This window comes from Cyprinus carpio, chromosome B7 (assembly GCF_018340385.1).
Source record: "Cyprinus carpio isolate SPL01 chromosome B7, ASM1834038v1, whole genome shotgun sequence".
In the NCBI taxonomy this organism is placed as follows: domain Eukaryota; kingdom Metazoa; phylum Chordata; class Actinopteri; order Cypriniformes; family Cyprinidae; genus Cyprinus; species Cyprinus carpio.
This window is the reverse complement of record NC_056603.1, coordinates 26,052,289-26,064,048: the sequence shown is the minus strand read 5'-3', so window position 1 is coordinate 26,064,048 and position 11,760 is coordinate 26,052,289. Positions and strand designations below refer to the sequence as shown.

Sequence of the window (11,760 nt, the reverse complement as noted above, 5' to 3'; positions counted from 1 at the left end):
AACGGCCCTCACCCTTTTATTTATTTATGTATTTTTTTTTTTTTTTACCTGATCAGTGTGTAATAAAGGAAATGAGTAATGGAATTCATTGAGCTCGAGATTCTGCTGTCTCCATGACTGATATCTTCCAGTAATAGATGAGGCGAGATAGACTGACAAGCTAAATGCTGCTTACAAGCTGTTCTTCTAAACATTCTATAACTTCTATTCATCAAAGAATTCTAAAAAAGTCATGGTTTCAAAAAAAAAAAAAAAAAAAAATTAAACTCTTTTCAGCACTGATAATTATAAGAGATTATAAGAATTATAAGAAATGTTGCCTGAGCACCAAATCAGCATTAGAATGATTTCTGAAGGATCACGGGACACTAAGACTGGAGCAATATGCTGAAAATCAAGCTGTGCCATCATGAATACAGGACATGTAAATATACGCTATATATCAAATAGAAAACAGTTACTTTAGATTGTAATGGATGTGTTTATAAACCAGTATCAGTAACATTCTGTTCGGAATAGAACAATATCAATACCATAAACTCAATATCACATTACACATGGCAATCAACCTAATGTATCAAAATGAAAGTGAAAAAAAGTGAAAGTGACGTGACATACAGCAAAGTATGGTGACCCATACTCAGAATTCATGCTCTGCATTTAACCCATCCAAAGTGCACACACACAGCAGTGAACACACACACACCGTGAACACACACACACAGAGCAGTGGGCAGCCATTTATGCTGCGGCGCCCGGGGAGCAGTTGGGGGTTCTGTGTCTTGCTCAAGAACACCTCAGTTGTGGTACTGGCAGCCCGAGACTCAAACCCACAACCTTAGCGTTAAGAGTCAAACTCTCTAACCACTAGGCCACGACTTCCCCACAAGTCGTGGCCCACTAAATGTATTCTACAGAAATATAGGCTACAGAAATATTCATATTACAGGATCATAAAATGCACAAAATGTAATAAGCATGTCACCAAATAAAGAGTTTCTGGTTCTAGAGAATAACAGGAACTATTTCAATGTAGAATTGGAGGAATCCATTTTCATTTATTTGACCTGATCTGACCTGAAAATATTCAGATGGTTAAATTCACATCAATTACAAGTGTCTCATTCATGTTTAAACTAACCTTAAATGGTTTCAAATGGCTGGACTTGTATTTCTGTACTGTAGTTAGTGTGATAGAGTTGTGTGTATCAGCATGCGTGTCAGCTCTGGAGGAAATGAGCATTCCTATAGTTTAATAGAAGTGGAGCTCTGGGATAAGAGGCTAATTAAGGGCAGAGCTATGGCACAGGCCATCTGTTCAGGATACTTTCTTTGAGCCCACCATGCAAACAGGCAGGAGAGAGATGAATATCCATATCAGTGCTAGCGAGAGGCTCATAATGCATTATGAATGACAGGAGTCAATGCGCGAAATGGTTCAGGAAATATTCTGTCCATCTGGAAGCCTTTAGTGTACAATTAACATCTGTTACTAAACAGCACAACATTCTCTGCAACTTGCCAGCAGTGACTGTGCACAACAAAATCCTACTTTGATGTTTTACTGAATTTGCTATCAGTCTGTTTTTCGAAACGTGTTATTTCCAAATTCTCCCAGAAAGAATTAAAAGATAGACATCTTGACAGATAGAAGTATTGTGTTTTTTTATTTATTCAGAGGATACAGTGGTAAAGGAATAAAGACTCTAATACAAAACATACATCAATATCTGCAGCTCTATGAAACAGCATTATCACTTTGGACAACCGACCACAACATACTGACAGATTTCAGACACATTTGCGATGTATTCATTAAATGTAAGTCAACTTTTACAATGGGCTTCAATGCTAAGGTGCTATTCTGGTGCAAGAAACATATCCATGTGGTCTAATGAAACTGCAGAAATAGTTAGCACACAGATGTGTAAGCCAGTTAAAAGTGATTTTCCTGAATATCAACTCACTTGATGCAGCTAAAATGCACAAAACCCAGAAAATAAATACCATGTGACCAATGGGAAACAGATCTTGATTGAGAATTTGGCAAAATTCCATTAAATCTGTACTGCATGTGTTTATTTTATCTGTATGCACACGGAGTTGCTACAGCCTTGCTAACAAGTGTGAATTAAAGGAATAATTTATCCCAAAATGAAAAACTACTGAAAATATACCTGTACATATTGGATGGCCTAAGGGTGTTACTTTATCAGAACAGATTTGAAGAAATTCAGCATCAACATGACTCCAGTTGATCAACCTTGTGAAGCAAAAAGCTGCATGTTTGTAATAAACAAATCCATCTTTAAAACATGATTTTTTTTTTTTTTTACTTCAAACTCTTGCTTCTGGCTAAAATACGAGTCCTCTATCTATAATATTGCTTTCAGTGAAAAAAGTAGTCTCATCTGCACCGTTTGCAAACATGAAACAAACCAAAATATGTCAGTGGATTTTGATGTAAAAGGACACCAGGGATGGACTTTTTCAGCGTTGTTATAGATTCTAAGTTATTTTGGGCAGATGCGACAGTTAAAATGCCTTGATGATGAATTTGTTTCTCACAAACGCGCAGCTTTCCACGTCATAATATTGTTAATTTATGGACTGGAGCCATGTTGATTACTTCTGGATTATAGTGATGTTTTAATCAGCTGTTTGGACTCATTCTTATGGCACCCATTCATTGGTAAGAAAGTGATGTAATGCTCAATTTCTCCACATCTGTTCTGATGAAGAAACAAACTCTTTCTACATCTTAGATGGTGTAAGGGTACATTCTCTGCTAATTTTCATATTTGGGTGAACTATTCCATTAGACTCAAGGGTTTACAGACACAGTATTATTATTATTACAGTGTGGTGGCAACAGCTAATACACCTCTACTCATGACATCATAGAACATCTGGACCATTTCTTCATCTAAGGTGTTGACCGATACAGCTCACGCCTTCACAGAGCTATATGAGCAGAACGAGATAGACTCGATATCTACAAAATGACCTTGTAATGCTACTTCAGATGTGTTGTTACAGGAAAAGTAGCCTTTCTTCAAAGGTGATGAGTATAAACTTTTTAACTGAACACTGATGGAAGTCAAAAGTACTAAGAGTATCCAAAGTTGACATCCATTCAAACTACAATACATAAATAATAGTGGGCCATTTCATATTCATTTCTGCTTTGAGCTGCTTTTCACTACACAAGAAATGCATTCATGCATCAAATTCAATTTAAAAATCCCTTACAGACCCTTATTTCTGTAAGTATTTACTTTCGTGCTGAGAGAAAGTGGCGAGAATAGAGGTGAGGTGTCATGCAGTGTCATTTGAGGGCAGCTTTTAAATATATAAATAACTATATGTATATATGTGTGTTTTGGAATGCAGTTTTCTTCACTTTAGCATGTTAATCTAACAGTCATGGATTTATAGGCACGTTGTATATTAGAAACATGCACGTGGCGAAGCCATTGTGTTACAATGAATAAAAGTGGGTAATGTTAGAACAAAAACAGAAACAAATCTAATACATAAATGTTTTGGAAGCACAGAATGTGTCCAGCAAGAACTATCTTATGTTTCATTTCGTATTGACGTCAATGCTACAATGGCTTTGCAGTTGAGCTACTTGGTTACCAGTCTCAGCTCTTATGTTCTAATGTACACAGCATCAATGCATTTTAGGAGAACAATTGTTTTACAGCCTTTGGCAAAGTGTTCCCTAAAGCCCTTTCTAACTATAGTTTGTATTGTCATGTGCATTAAGCTTGATATCACTTATCACACATCTGCTGTTCTCCTAATGAGATCTTCAGATGCATTTGAGACTTTAGGAAATCAGTAGTCTCTGCAAACAGAAGCAAATATAAATAAATCACAGTGATCTATGAAACAGATGTAAAACAGTGGTTCTCAACCTTTTTGACTCTGAGGATCTCCTTTGTCCAAGAGAATATTTACAAGATGTTAACTGATGGACTGGAGTCACGTTGATTACTTGTGGATTATTATGATGTTTTTATCAGCTGTTTGGACTCATTCTGGCGGCACCCATTCACTGTAAAGTATCCATTGGTGAGCAAGTGATGTGATGCTAAATTTCTCCAAATCTGTTCAGATGAAGAAACAAACTCATCTGCATTTTGGATGTTCTGAGGGTTTGTAATTTTTTAAGCATATTTTAATTTTTGAGTGAACTATTCCTTTAAGATTATGTTAATATAACTAAATTGAAATCATATTAGGACTTATCAGGAAGCTTGGTTTAGGCCCCTAATGGGCCCTGGACCTCTGGTTGAGAACCACTGATGTAAAGGAGAAAAGAAACTAAATGATGTGTAAAAAAGTATGGATTAAAAGCATATTGATTTCCTGATGACATTCAAATTTCTATTAAAGGTAATAATTTCTCATCTTTGCTAGTTATTCTAGTTATTAAATTACAAAATATCATCTTAAAAAAACTTTCAGTTTACAAAACGTAAATATGGTAGTCAACATTTTAAGTGGATCAAGAAAAGTTCATCAGAGTTATCCTAAGACAAGAATGCATTTTGATTTTAGGTTTTAAGACAACTTTGAGGAAAGGTTTTAAATGTTGACTAGTGTAGTTAAAACCAAAATTTGAAAGAAAAAAAAAAACAACAAAAAACAAACAAACAAGGAAAGTTGTAATAGAAATACTGTTGGAAATACACAGTCGCTCATGCAGGAACACACATTTTCACACTAAAAAGAAAGACAAATTTCTATTCCTATGTAAATTTCTGTATTACGGCCCCAGGTTTATTGAGAGGCCTTTTGCTCTTTTCTGACATCCAGAAGAGCACATTTCAATGGGTGTTGAAATTGGTGCTTGTGAAATTGAAATCATCTATCAGTCTACCTGTAAAAGAAGACACACATTGACATCTAATTACACCATAAGCAAAAGACAAGGTGAGGTGACGCACAAAAAAGTGGTCGATAGCCCTGTGCTCTCATGGCGGCTCCCTCTATGTCACAGAAAACAGGAGGTGCAGTGTCTGTGTCGGCTGAAGTGAGAGGTAACTGTGGGCTCCTGCAGCTGTCGACTCAGGAGACCCCAGCCACACAATAGAGTCCCTCTCGAAGCTGGTTTGGTACAGTGACGTATGAGTGTGCAGAAGAGGCCCGGATTACAGGATCCTGTGGGAAACGCTGTCCTGAGGACTGCTGTCTGCTGTAGTGTGTTTGAGCAGATCCAGGGGCATCAGAGGAAGAGGGTGGTTTTGTTCACTCACTACTGCCTCGTATGGGGGCGCCTCATCTAAAGGCAAGGCTGAAAAAGAGATGGAGGCGACTGGCTGGTGCCTGAAGTCCTGTAGTCCGGTTGGGTAATGGGAAGAGCCACTTGCTGACACCCAGGATGCACCAGTGAGCAGATCCTCCATCTCTCTGTGACGGTGTGGGGCAGGATGCTCCCGGCACGGGTCTGTGAGGGAGTAGGGGGGCGGATCGTCCGTAGGAACATATATCTGCATCCCTTGTCCCACACACTCATCATAACTGAAAGAAAACACAATTTTGAAAGAAATATTATTATATATGCATCTGATTTCAAATAACATTTCAACAATATAATGTAATTGATGTATTTATCAACATAGGTCTTATACTACAGTTTAAAATTCGAAGGTCTTCTTTAGGGTAGCACATACAGTAATATGTCTTGCATACATGGTAGGTTACATTTTATAACCACTAGAGGGCAGAACATTTATTTATGCTAAGAACCCTGAAATATGATTATCTCCTTCCTAAATACCTATATTCTGTATGGGAAAACGATATAGTTTGATATTATAAAGACAACGTGCACAAATAACATTCAAGCAATTATATATGACACTAAAATTATAAAATAATGTATGTATTAAGATTAAATCGTCATATTGTGCATATTTAATATTTAACACCTTTGAAAGCTTAAGTAAAGTATTTTTTCTTCAGATTTTCTTGGACCCCAACCACCCAGCCTCTAGGGGGTTAGGGGTCTCTAAGCCCTATACCCTTAAAATGAATATACTAAAATGAATATAGTAACATGACAATAAATATTATATCATATTTAATAAATAAATTGTTAAAAATTCCTTTTAAAGTTGATTAAGTTAAGGAAAAAAATCAAATATGTAGCTGACAAATAATAACTTGAAGCCATTTTACACTTCACTTCTACAATTCTACACTGCAAATTCGCAGCATTTTACCAGAAGTGTCAGATTTATGATAGTATTATGAATTTTTATGACTGTATTATAAATGAAGATTTTAAATCCAGTATATTTACATAGTGAGAATATTTTTCATATGCAGTTATAACATCTGACTGCCAGACCCTCAGTATTACTGACATTTGATTCTCTTTTTGTTCCTTCCCACCACACTAAATTGCCAATTTCAGTTTCTCTGTGCGATATCCTGCTGCACGGCAAACAAAGCTCCAGTGAAGCACATCCGATTTGAAGCCTGATGTGTCCATCCAAGAGAAAAGCAAACAAAAAAGAGAGACAACAGGACTGAAATGGCCTCCTTGTTTGTGTGAAGGTGAGTTGTGTGTGTGTGTGTGTGTGTGTGTGTGTGAGGTGAGCTACATTAACCAGGTTCATGGGCACTTCCAGTAAAGTGAAGCAGTCTTATGCCTCTGACCTCAGCGTGCACAGAGCACAGTGTTAGAAAGAGTAAGAGCGAATAGCAGCAGGGTAATTTGATCTCGGTATGGTTAACCATATCAGACTGTCAGTGAGAGCGGAAACAGGATGCTAGAATTAGTTTTAGGCTGCCACCCCAGGCTTACATATGAGAGATGGGTATGGTGGGCACAAAGATCTCTATTATAGACACATCTATTTTTGTCTACATACAAAAGATGTGCAGATGAGTAAGTAAGGAAAAAAAAAAAAGAAAAAAAATCAATACTGTTATTTTGAAAGGATGCTTTAAATGGATCAAAACATAATAAATACATTTGTAATGATACAAAAGATTTAGGTTTCAAATAAATGCTATTTAATTAATTAATTAATTAAATAAATAATTCTGAAAAACATGTTTACTAAATCATGGTTTCCACAAAAAAAAAAGCTCCACAATTGTTATCAAAACTGATAATAAGGAGACACATTTCTTGAGCAGCAGATCAGCATATTAGAATGATTTCTGAAGAATCATGACTCTGAAGACTGGAATAATTACTGCGGAAAATTCCGCTTTGCCATCACATTGTAAAACATATACAGTATTCAAATAGAAAACAGTTATTTTAAATTGTAATAATTTTTCACAATGTTCCTGTTTTACTGTATTTTTGATCAAATGAATGAAGCATTGATGAGCATAAGAAACTTATTAATGACCTTAAATTTTTTGAACAGTTTTTATTTGTATTTTTCTCCAAAATAAATAACACAATCTGAGCACTTCGTAATTTCCCAGAAATGACTGGAATCCAAAATGTATTGAATACAAAATACATAGAGTACCTAATTTTCTAACACAAAACAAATGTTGACAATTTAAGGTACAAGCATTAAAAATGGTCACTATCTGGTGTTGTATGAAAAAGAGCTGCATAGATTATTATATCCCGGGGGGAAAACCCATTTATCAGTGCTTTGAAGCAATTTTTGTAGGTTTCAAGTTTAAGCATATACAGGTGCTGGTCATATAATTAGAATATCATCAAAAAGTTGATTTATTTCACTAATTCCATTCAAAAAGTGAAACTTAAAATATTATATTCATTAATTACACACAGACTGATATATTTCAAATGTTTATTTCTTTTAATTTTGATTATTATAACTGACAACTAAGGAAAATCCCAAATTCAGTATCTCAGAAAATTAGAATATTACTTAAGACCAATACAAAGAAAGGATTTTTAGAAATCTTGGCTAACTGAAAAGTATGATCATTAAAAGTATGAGCATGTACAGCACTCAATAGTTAGTTGGGGCTCCTTTTGCCTTAATTACTGCAGCAATGCGGCGTGGCATGGAGTCGATCAGTCTGTGGCACTGCTCAGGTGTTATGAGAGCCCAGGTTGCTCTGATAGTGGCCTTCAGCTCTTCTGCATTCTTGGGTCTGGCATATCTTCCTCTTCACAATACCCCATAGATTTTCTATGGGGTTAAGGGCAGGCGAGCTTGCTGGCCAATTAAGAACAGGGATACCATGGTCCTTAAACCAGGTACTGGTAGCTTTGGCACTGTGTGCAGGTGCCAAGTCCTGTTGGAAAATGAAATCTGCATCTCCAAAAACTTTTTCAGCAGCAGGAAGCATGATGTGCTCTAAAACTTCCTAGTATACGGCTGCATTGACCTTGGACCACACCAGCAGAAGACATGGCACCCCAAACCATCACTGACTGTGGAAACTTTACACTGGACCTCAAGCAACGTGGATTGTGTACCTCTCCTCTCTTCCTCAAGACTCTGGTACCCTGATTTCCAAAGGAAATGCAAAATTTACTTTCATCAGAGAACATAACTTTGGACCACTCAGCAGCAGTCCAGTCCTTTTTGAAGTGAGACGCTTCTGTCTGTTGTTCAAGAGTGGCTTGACACAAGGAATGTGACAGCTGAAACCCATGTCTTGCATACGTCTGTGCTTAATGCATCTTTTCTTGAAGCACTGACTCCAGCTGCAGTCCATTCTTTGTGAATCTCCCCCACATTTTTGAATGGGTTTTGTTTCACAATCATCTCCAGGGTGTGGTTATCCCTATTGCTTGTACACTTTTTTCTACCACATCTTTTCCTTCCCTATCGCCTCTCTATTAATGTGCTTGGACACAGAGCTCTGTGAACAGCTAGCCTCTTTTGCAATGACCTTTTGTGTCTTGCCCTCCTTGTGCAAGGTGTCAATGGTTGTCTTTTGGAGAACTGTCAAGTCAGCAGTCTTCCCCATGATTGTGTAGCCTTCAGAACTAGACTGAGAGACCATTTAAAGGCCTTTGCAGGTGTTTTGAGTTAATTAGCTGATTAGAGTGTGGCACCAGGTGTCTTCAATATTGAACCTTTTCACAATATTCAAATTTTCTGAGATACTGAATTTGGGATTTTATATACAAGTTTCACTTTTTGAATGGAATTAGTTAAATAAATCAACTTTCTGATGATATTCTAATTATATGACCAGCACCTGTATATATATATATATATATATATATATATATATATATATATATATATATATATATATATATATATATATAATTTGCTCCCCTGAGTGAAACAGACTAATGAACTGCTGTAAAATAATTCTGAATTGTAGTATGTAGTATATATAATAAACTGATCTATCAGCAGCAGCTCCACTCCCTCACCTCCTCCGTCAGGCTTCAGTGAGGTGATGAGGGCTAATTAACACACCACCTGTTCAACTGGAAGAGGTGATGATACCAGGGAAAATGGCTAAGCATGACTGAGACCCATTAAAGGAGCGAGTAAACCAAAAATGTGGTTCACATGAAATCAATGTAGTTTCATTCTCCTAAAGTTTCTCTGTCTTCTCAGTTTCTCTTCTCATGTCATGATGGTAATCATACCACATCATGAACACGAAAAACGCCTCTTCATGTGGACTCTGAATAACATCTGTGGTGCTTGAGGGTCATTCTTTAGTTTTGCCTCTGCATCTCTAGTTGGCTGAGATTAGAGACTACTGATGCATCAAGCAGTTAAAGTTGTCAACCAAAAATAGATTTTAAAAGATACATTTGTGTAAATGTTATGTTTATTATTGGTGCATAATAGCAAAAAAAAATATATAATATATAAAGTAAATTAAAGTAAATGCCTCTTTAAGCACCTGCTCCTACACTCTTACCAGCACTCACAGACATCATCACCACATCTCTCCTAACAGGCACTTTCCCCACTGCATTCAAGCAGGCTCGGGTAACCCCACTGCTCAAAAAAACCTACTTTAAACACTTCACTTACAAATAGTTACAGACCTGTCTCTATCCTTCCATTCATAGCGACAGCCCTCGGAATAGTTGTTTTCAAATAGGTATCTTTGTTTCTTTCACAGAACAACAAATTGGATGCTAATTTTTTTTTTTCTACCACATGCTGCACAACTTCTTGTCCAGGCCCTTGTCATTTCTAGGCTGGACTACTGCAATGCTCTTCTGGCTGGACTTCCAACAAGCACAATCAAATCTCTACAAATGATTCAGAATGCAGCGGTACGACTGGTCTTCAACGAGCCCAAAAGAACCAGTGTTACACCTCTCTTTATCTCCTTGCACTGGCTACCGGTTGTAGCTCGCATCAAGTTAAAGACATTGATGCCTGCATATAGAACAGCCACAGGCTCAGCACCCGCCTACTTCCACTCACTACTACGAATCTACATCCTCTCCAGAACTCTGAGATCCGCATGTGAGCTATGCCTCGTGGTACCATTACAGAGAGGCTCAAAATCACTTTCCAGAACATTCTGATTCACCATTGCTGGCTGGAGGAATAATCTTCCCACCCCTATCCGGAATGCTGAATCCCTGACAATTTTCAAGCGACAGCTGAAAACCCATCTCTTTCGATGCAACTTGACTTCATCCTAAATTAAAAAAAAATTTTTTTTTGACTTTCTCTTTATTTAATCCTTCCCTTTCTAGCTTGTACTTATGTGAGCATATGCCTTACACTTGGTATTACGAGGACCGCCTGTGTCTGTTTGCCTCCTTAAGAAGAATCGCTTTATGTATTCTGCATAAAAGGGATAAACTGCTGCAAACTAAAATAACTGAATGTAAATGTACCTAAGTTGATATAACTTTAAAACAATTGTTGACATAAAAATTGGTATTGACAACGTTTTATCTAAATTATGATTTTATCTCACGATTATGACTTTAAAAAGTAAAAATTCTGAGATTATGAATACCAAGTCATTTTTTATGTGGTGAAAATGAGCTTCCATAGCTTTAGTACTTTTATATTTCTATACCTAAAGTGATTTGAGGTTTAAAACAACTTTTGACATTTAAATTAGTATTAATATTTTTGTGTGCAAGAAGATTTACACGTTAACACACATCAACTCAACATACCAATCCAGATATCAGCACAGGTGGAGACCACAGCAAACAGGACTCCATGCCTGGACACTTCGCACCGCCACCATAAGCAGGTCAACCAGTATTGACAGCTTGGCTGAATGCTCATAACCCCACAATGTTCTGGCACACGTCCCTGAGAATACTGCACTCAGATATACTGTGGCGCCACTATGTCTACAAATTACACACTTCGGCAGTCTCTGCTTGTAAACTTGCCAATGATGGCCAATGACTATATCCTTTGGACTGTATACAAATGCATTATGCAGTCTTTTCATTAGGTTGTACCTTACATTGTGTTGCATTATGAGACTGATTCACAGACACACACAAAGCCAAACAGAAACTCCCCCTGCATTGTAGCATTCTGAGTCCACTTTTTTTTGGCACTGGCTCTGATGTCTCTATGGTGTTTAAGCATGAGATATTATGCATTTTGGGTTGATTTCACATTTAGTCTTTGGTCTTTTGACTGGACTGCCTAGCAACTTTTATGATGGCTGTTGTTGTTTAATAAATATTATTATTAAATAAATAATATTTTATATAAATGACAGCAGTATTCAATAGAAGAATTTAGTATTGGGAAACGGTGTGTGTGTTCTTAATGGTGATTTTTGTTACATAATTCGGCTATTAGATGGTGACAAGAGAGCACGAGT

The 11,760-nt window shown here is 36.9% G+C and overlaps 1 protein-coding gene across 3 annotated transcripts in view; it reads right to left on the bottom strand.

Moving 5' to 3' along the window:
* Window positions 1-4,589: 4,589 nt before the first annotated feature.
* The window catches only part of LOC109064380 (protein BEAN1-like), a 66,606-nt gene continuing 59,435 nt past the window's right edge, over window positions 4,590-11,760 (bottom strand). For all 3 annotated transcript variants that reach the window (XM_042728122.1, XM_042728121.1, XM_042728123.1), the window contains one exon: window positions 4,590-5,532. In XM_042728122.1, coding sequence (XP_042584056.1) covers window positions 5,163-5,532 — 370 coding nt within the window. In that variant the 3' untranslated portion in view covers window positions 4,590-5,162. The remainder of the gene's footprint in view (window positions 5,533-11,760) is intronic.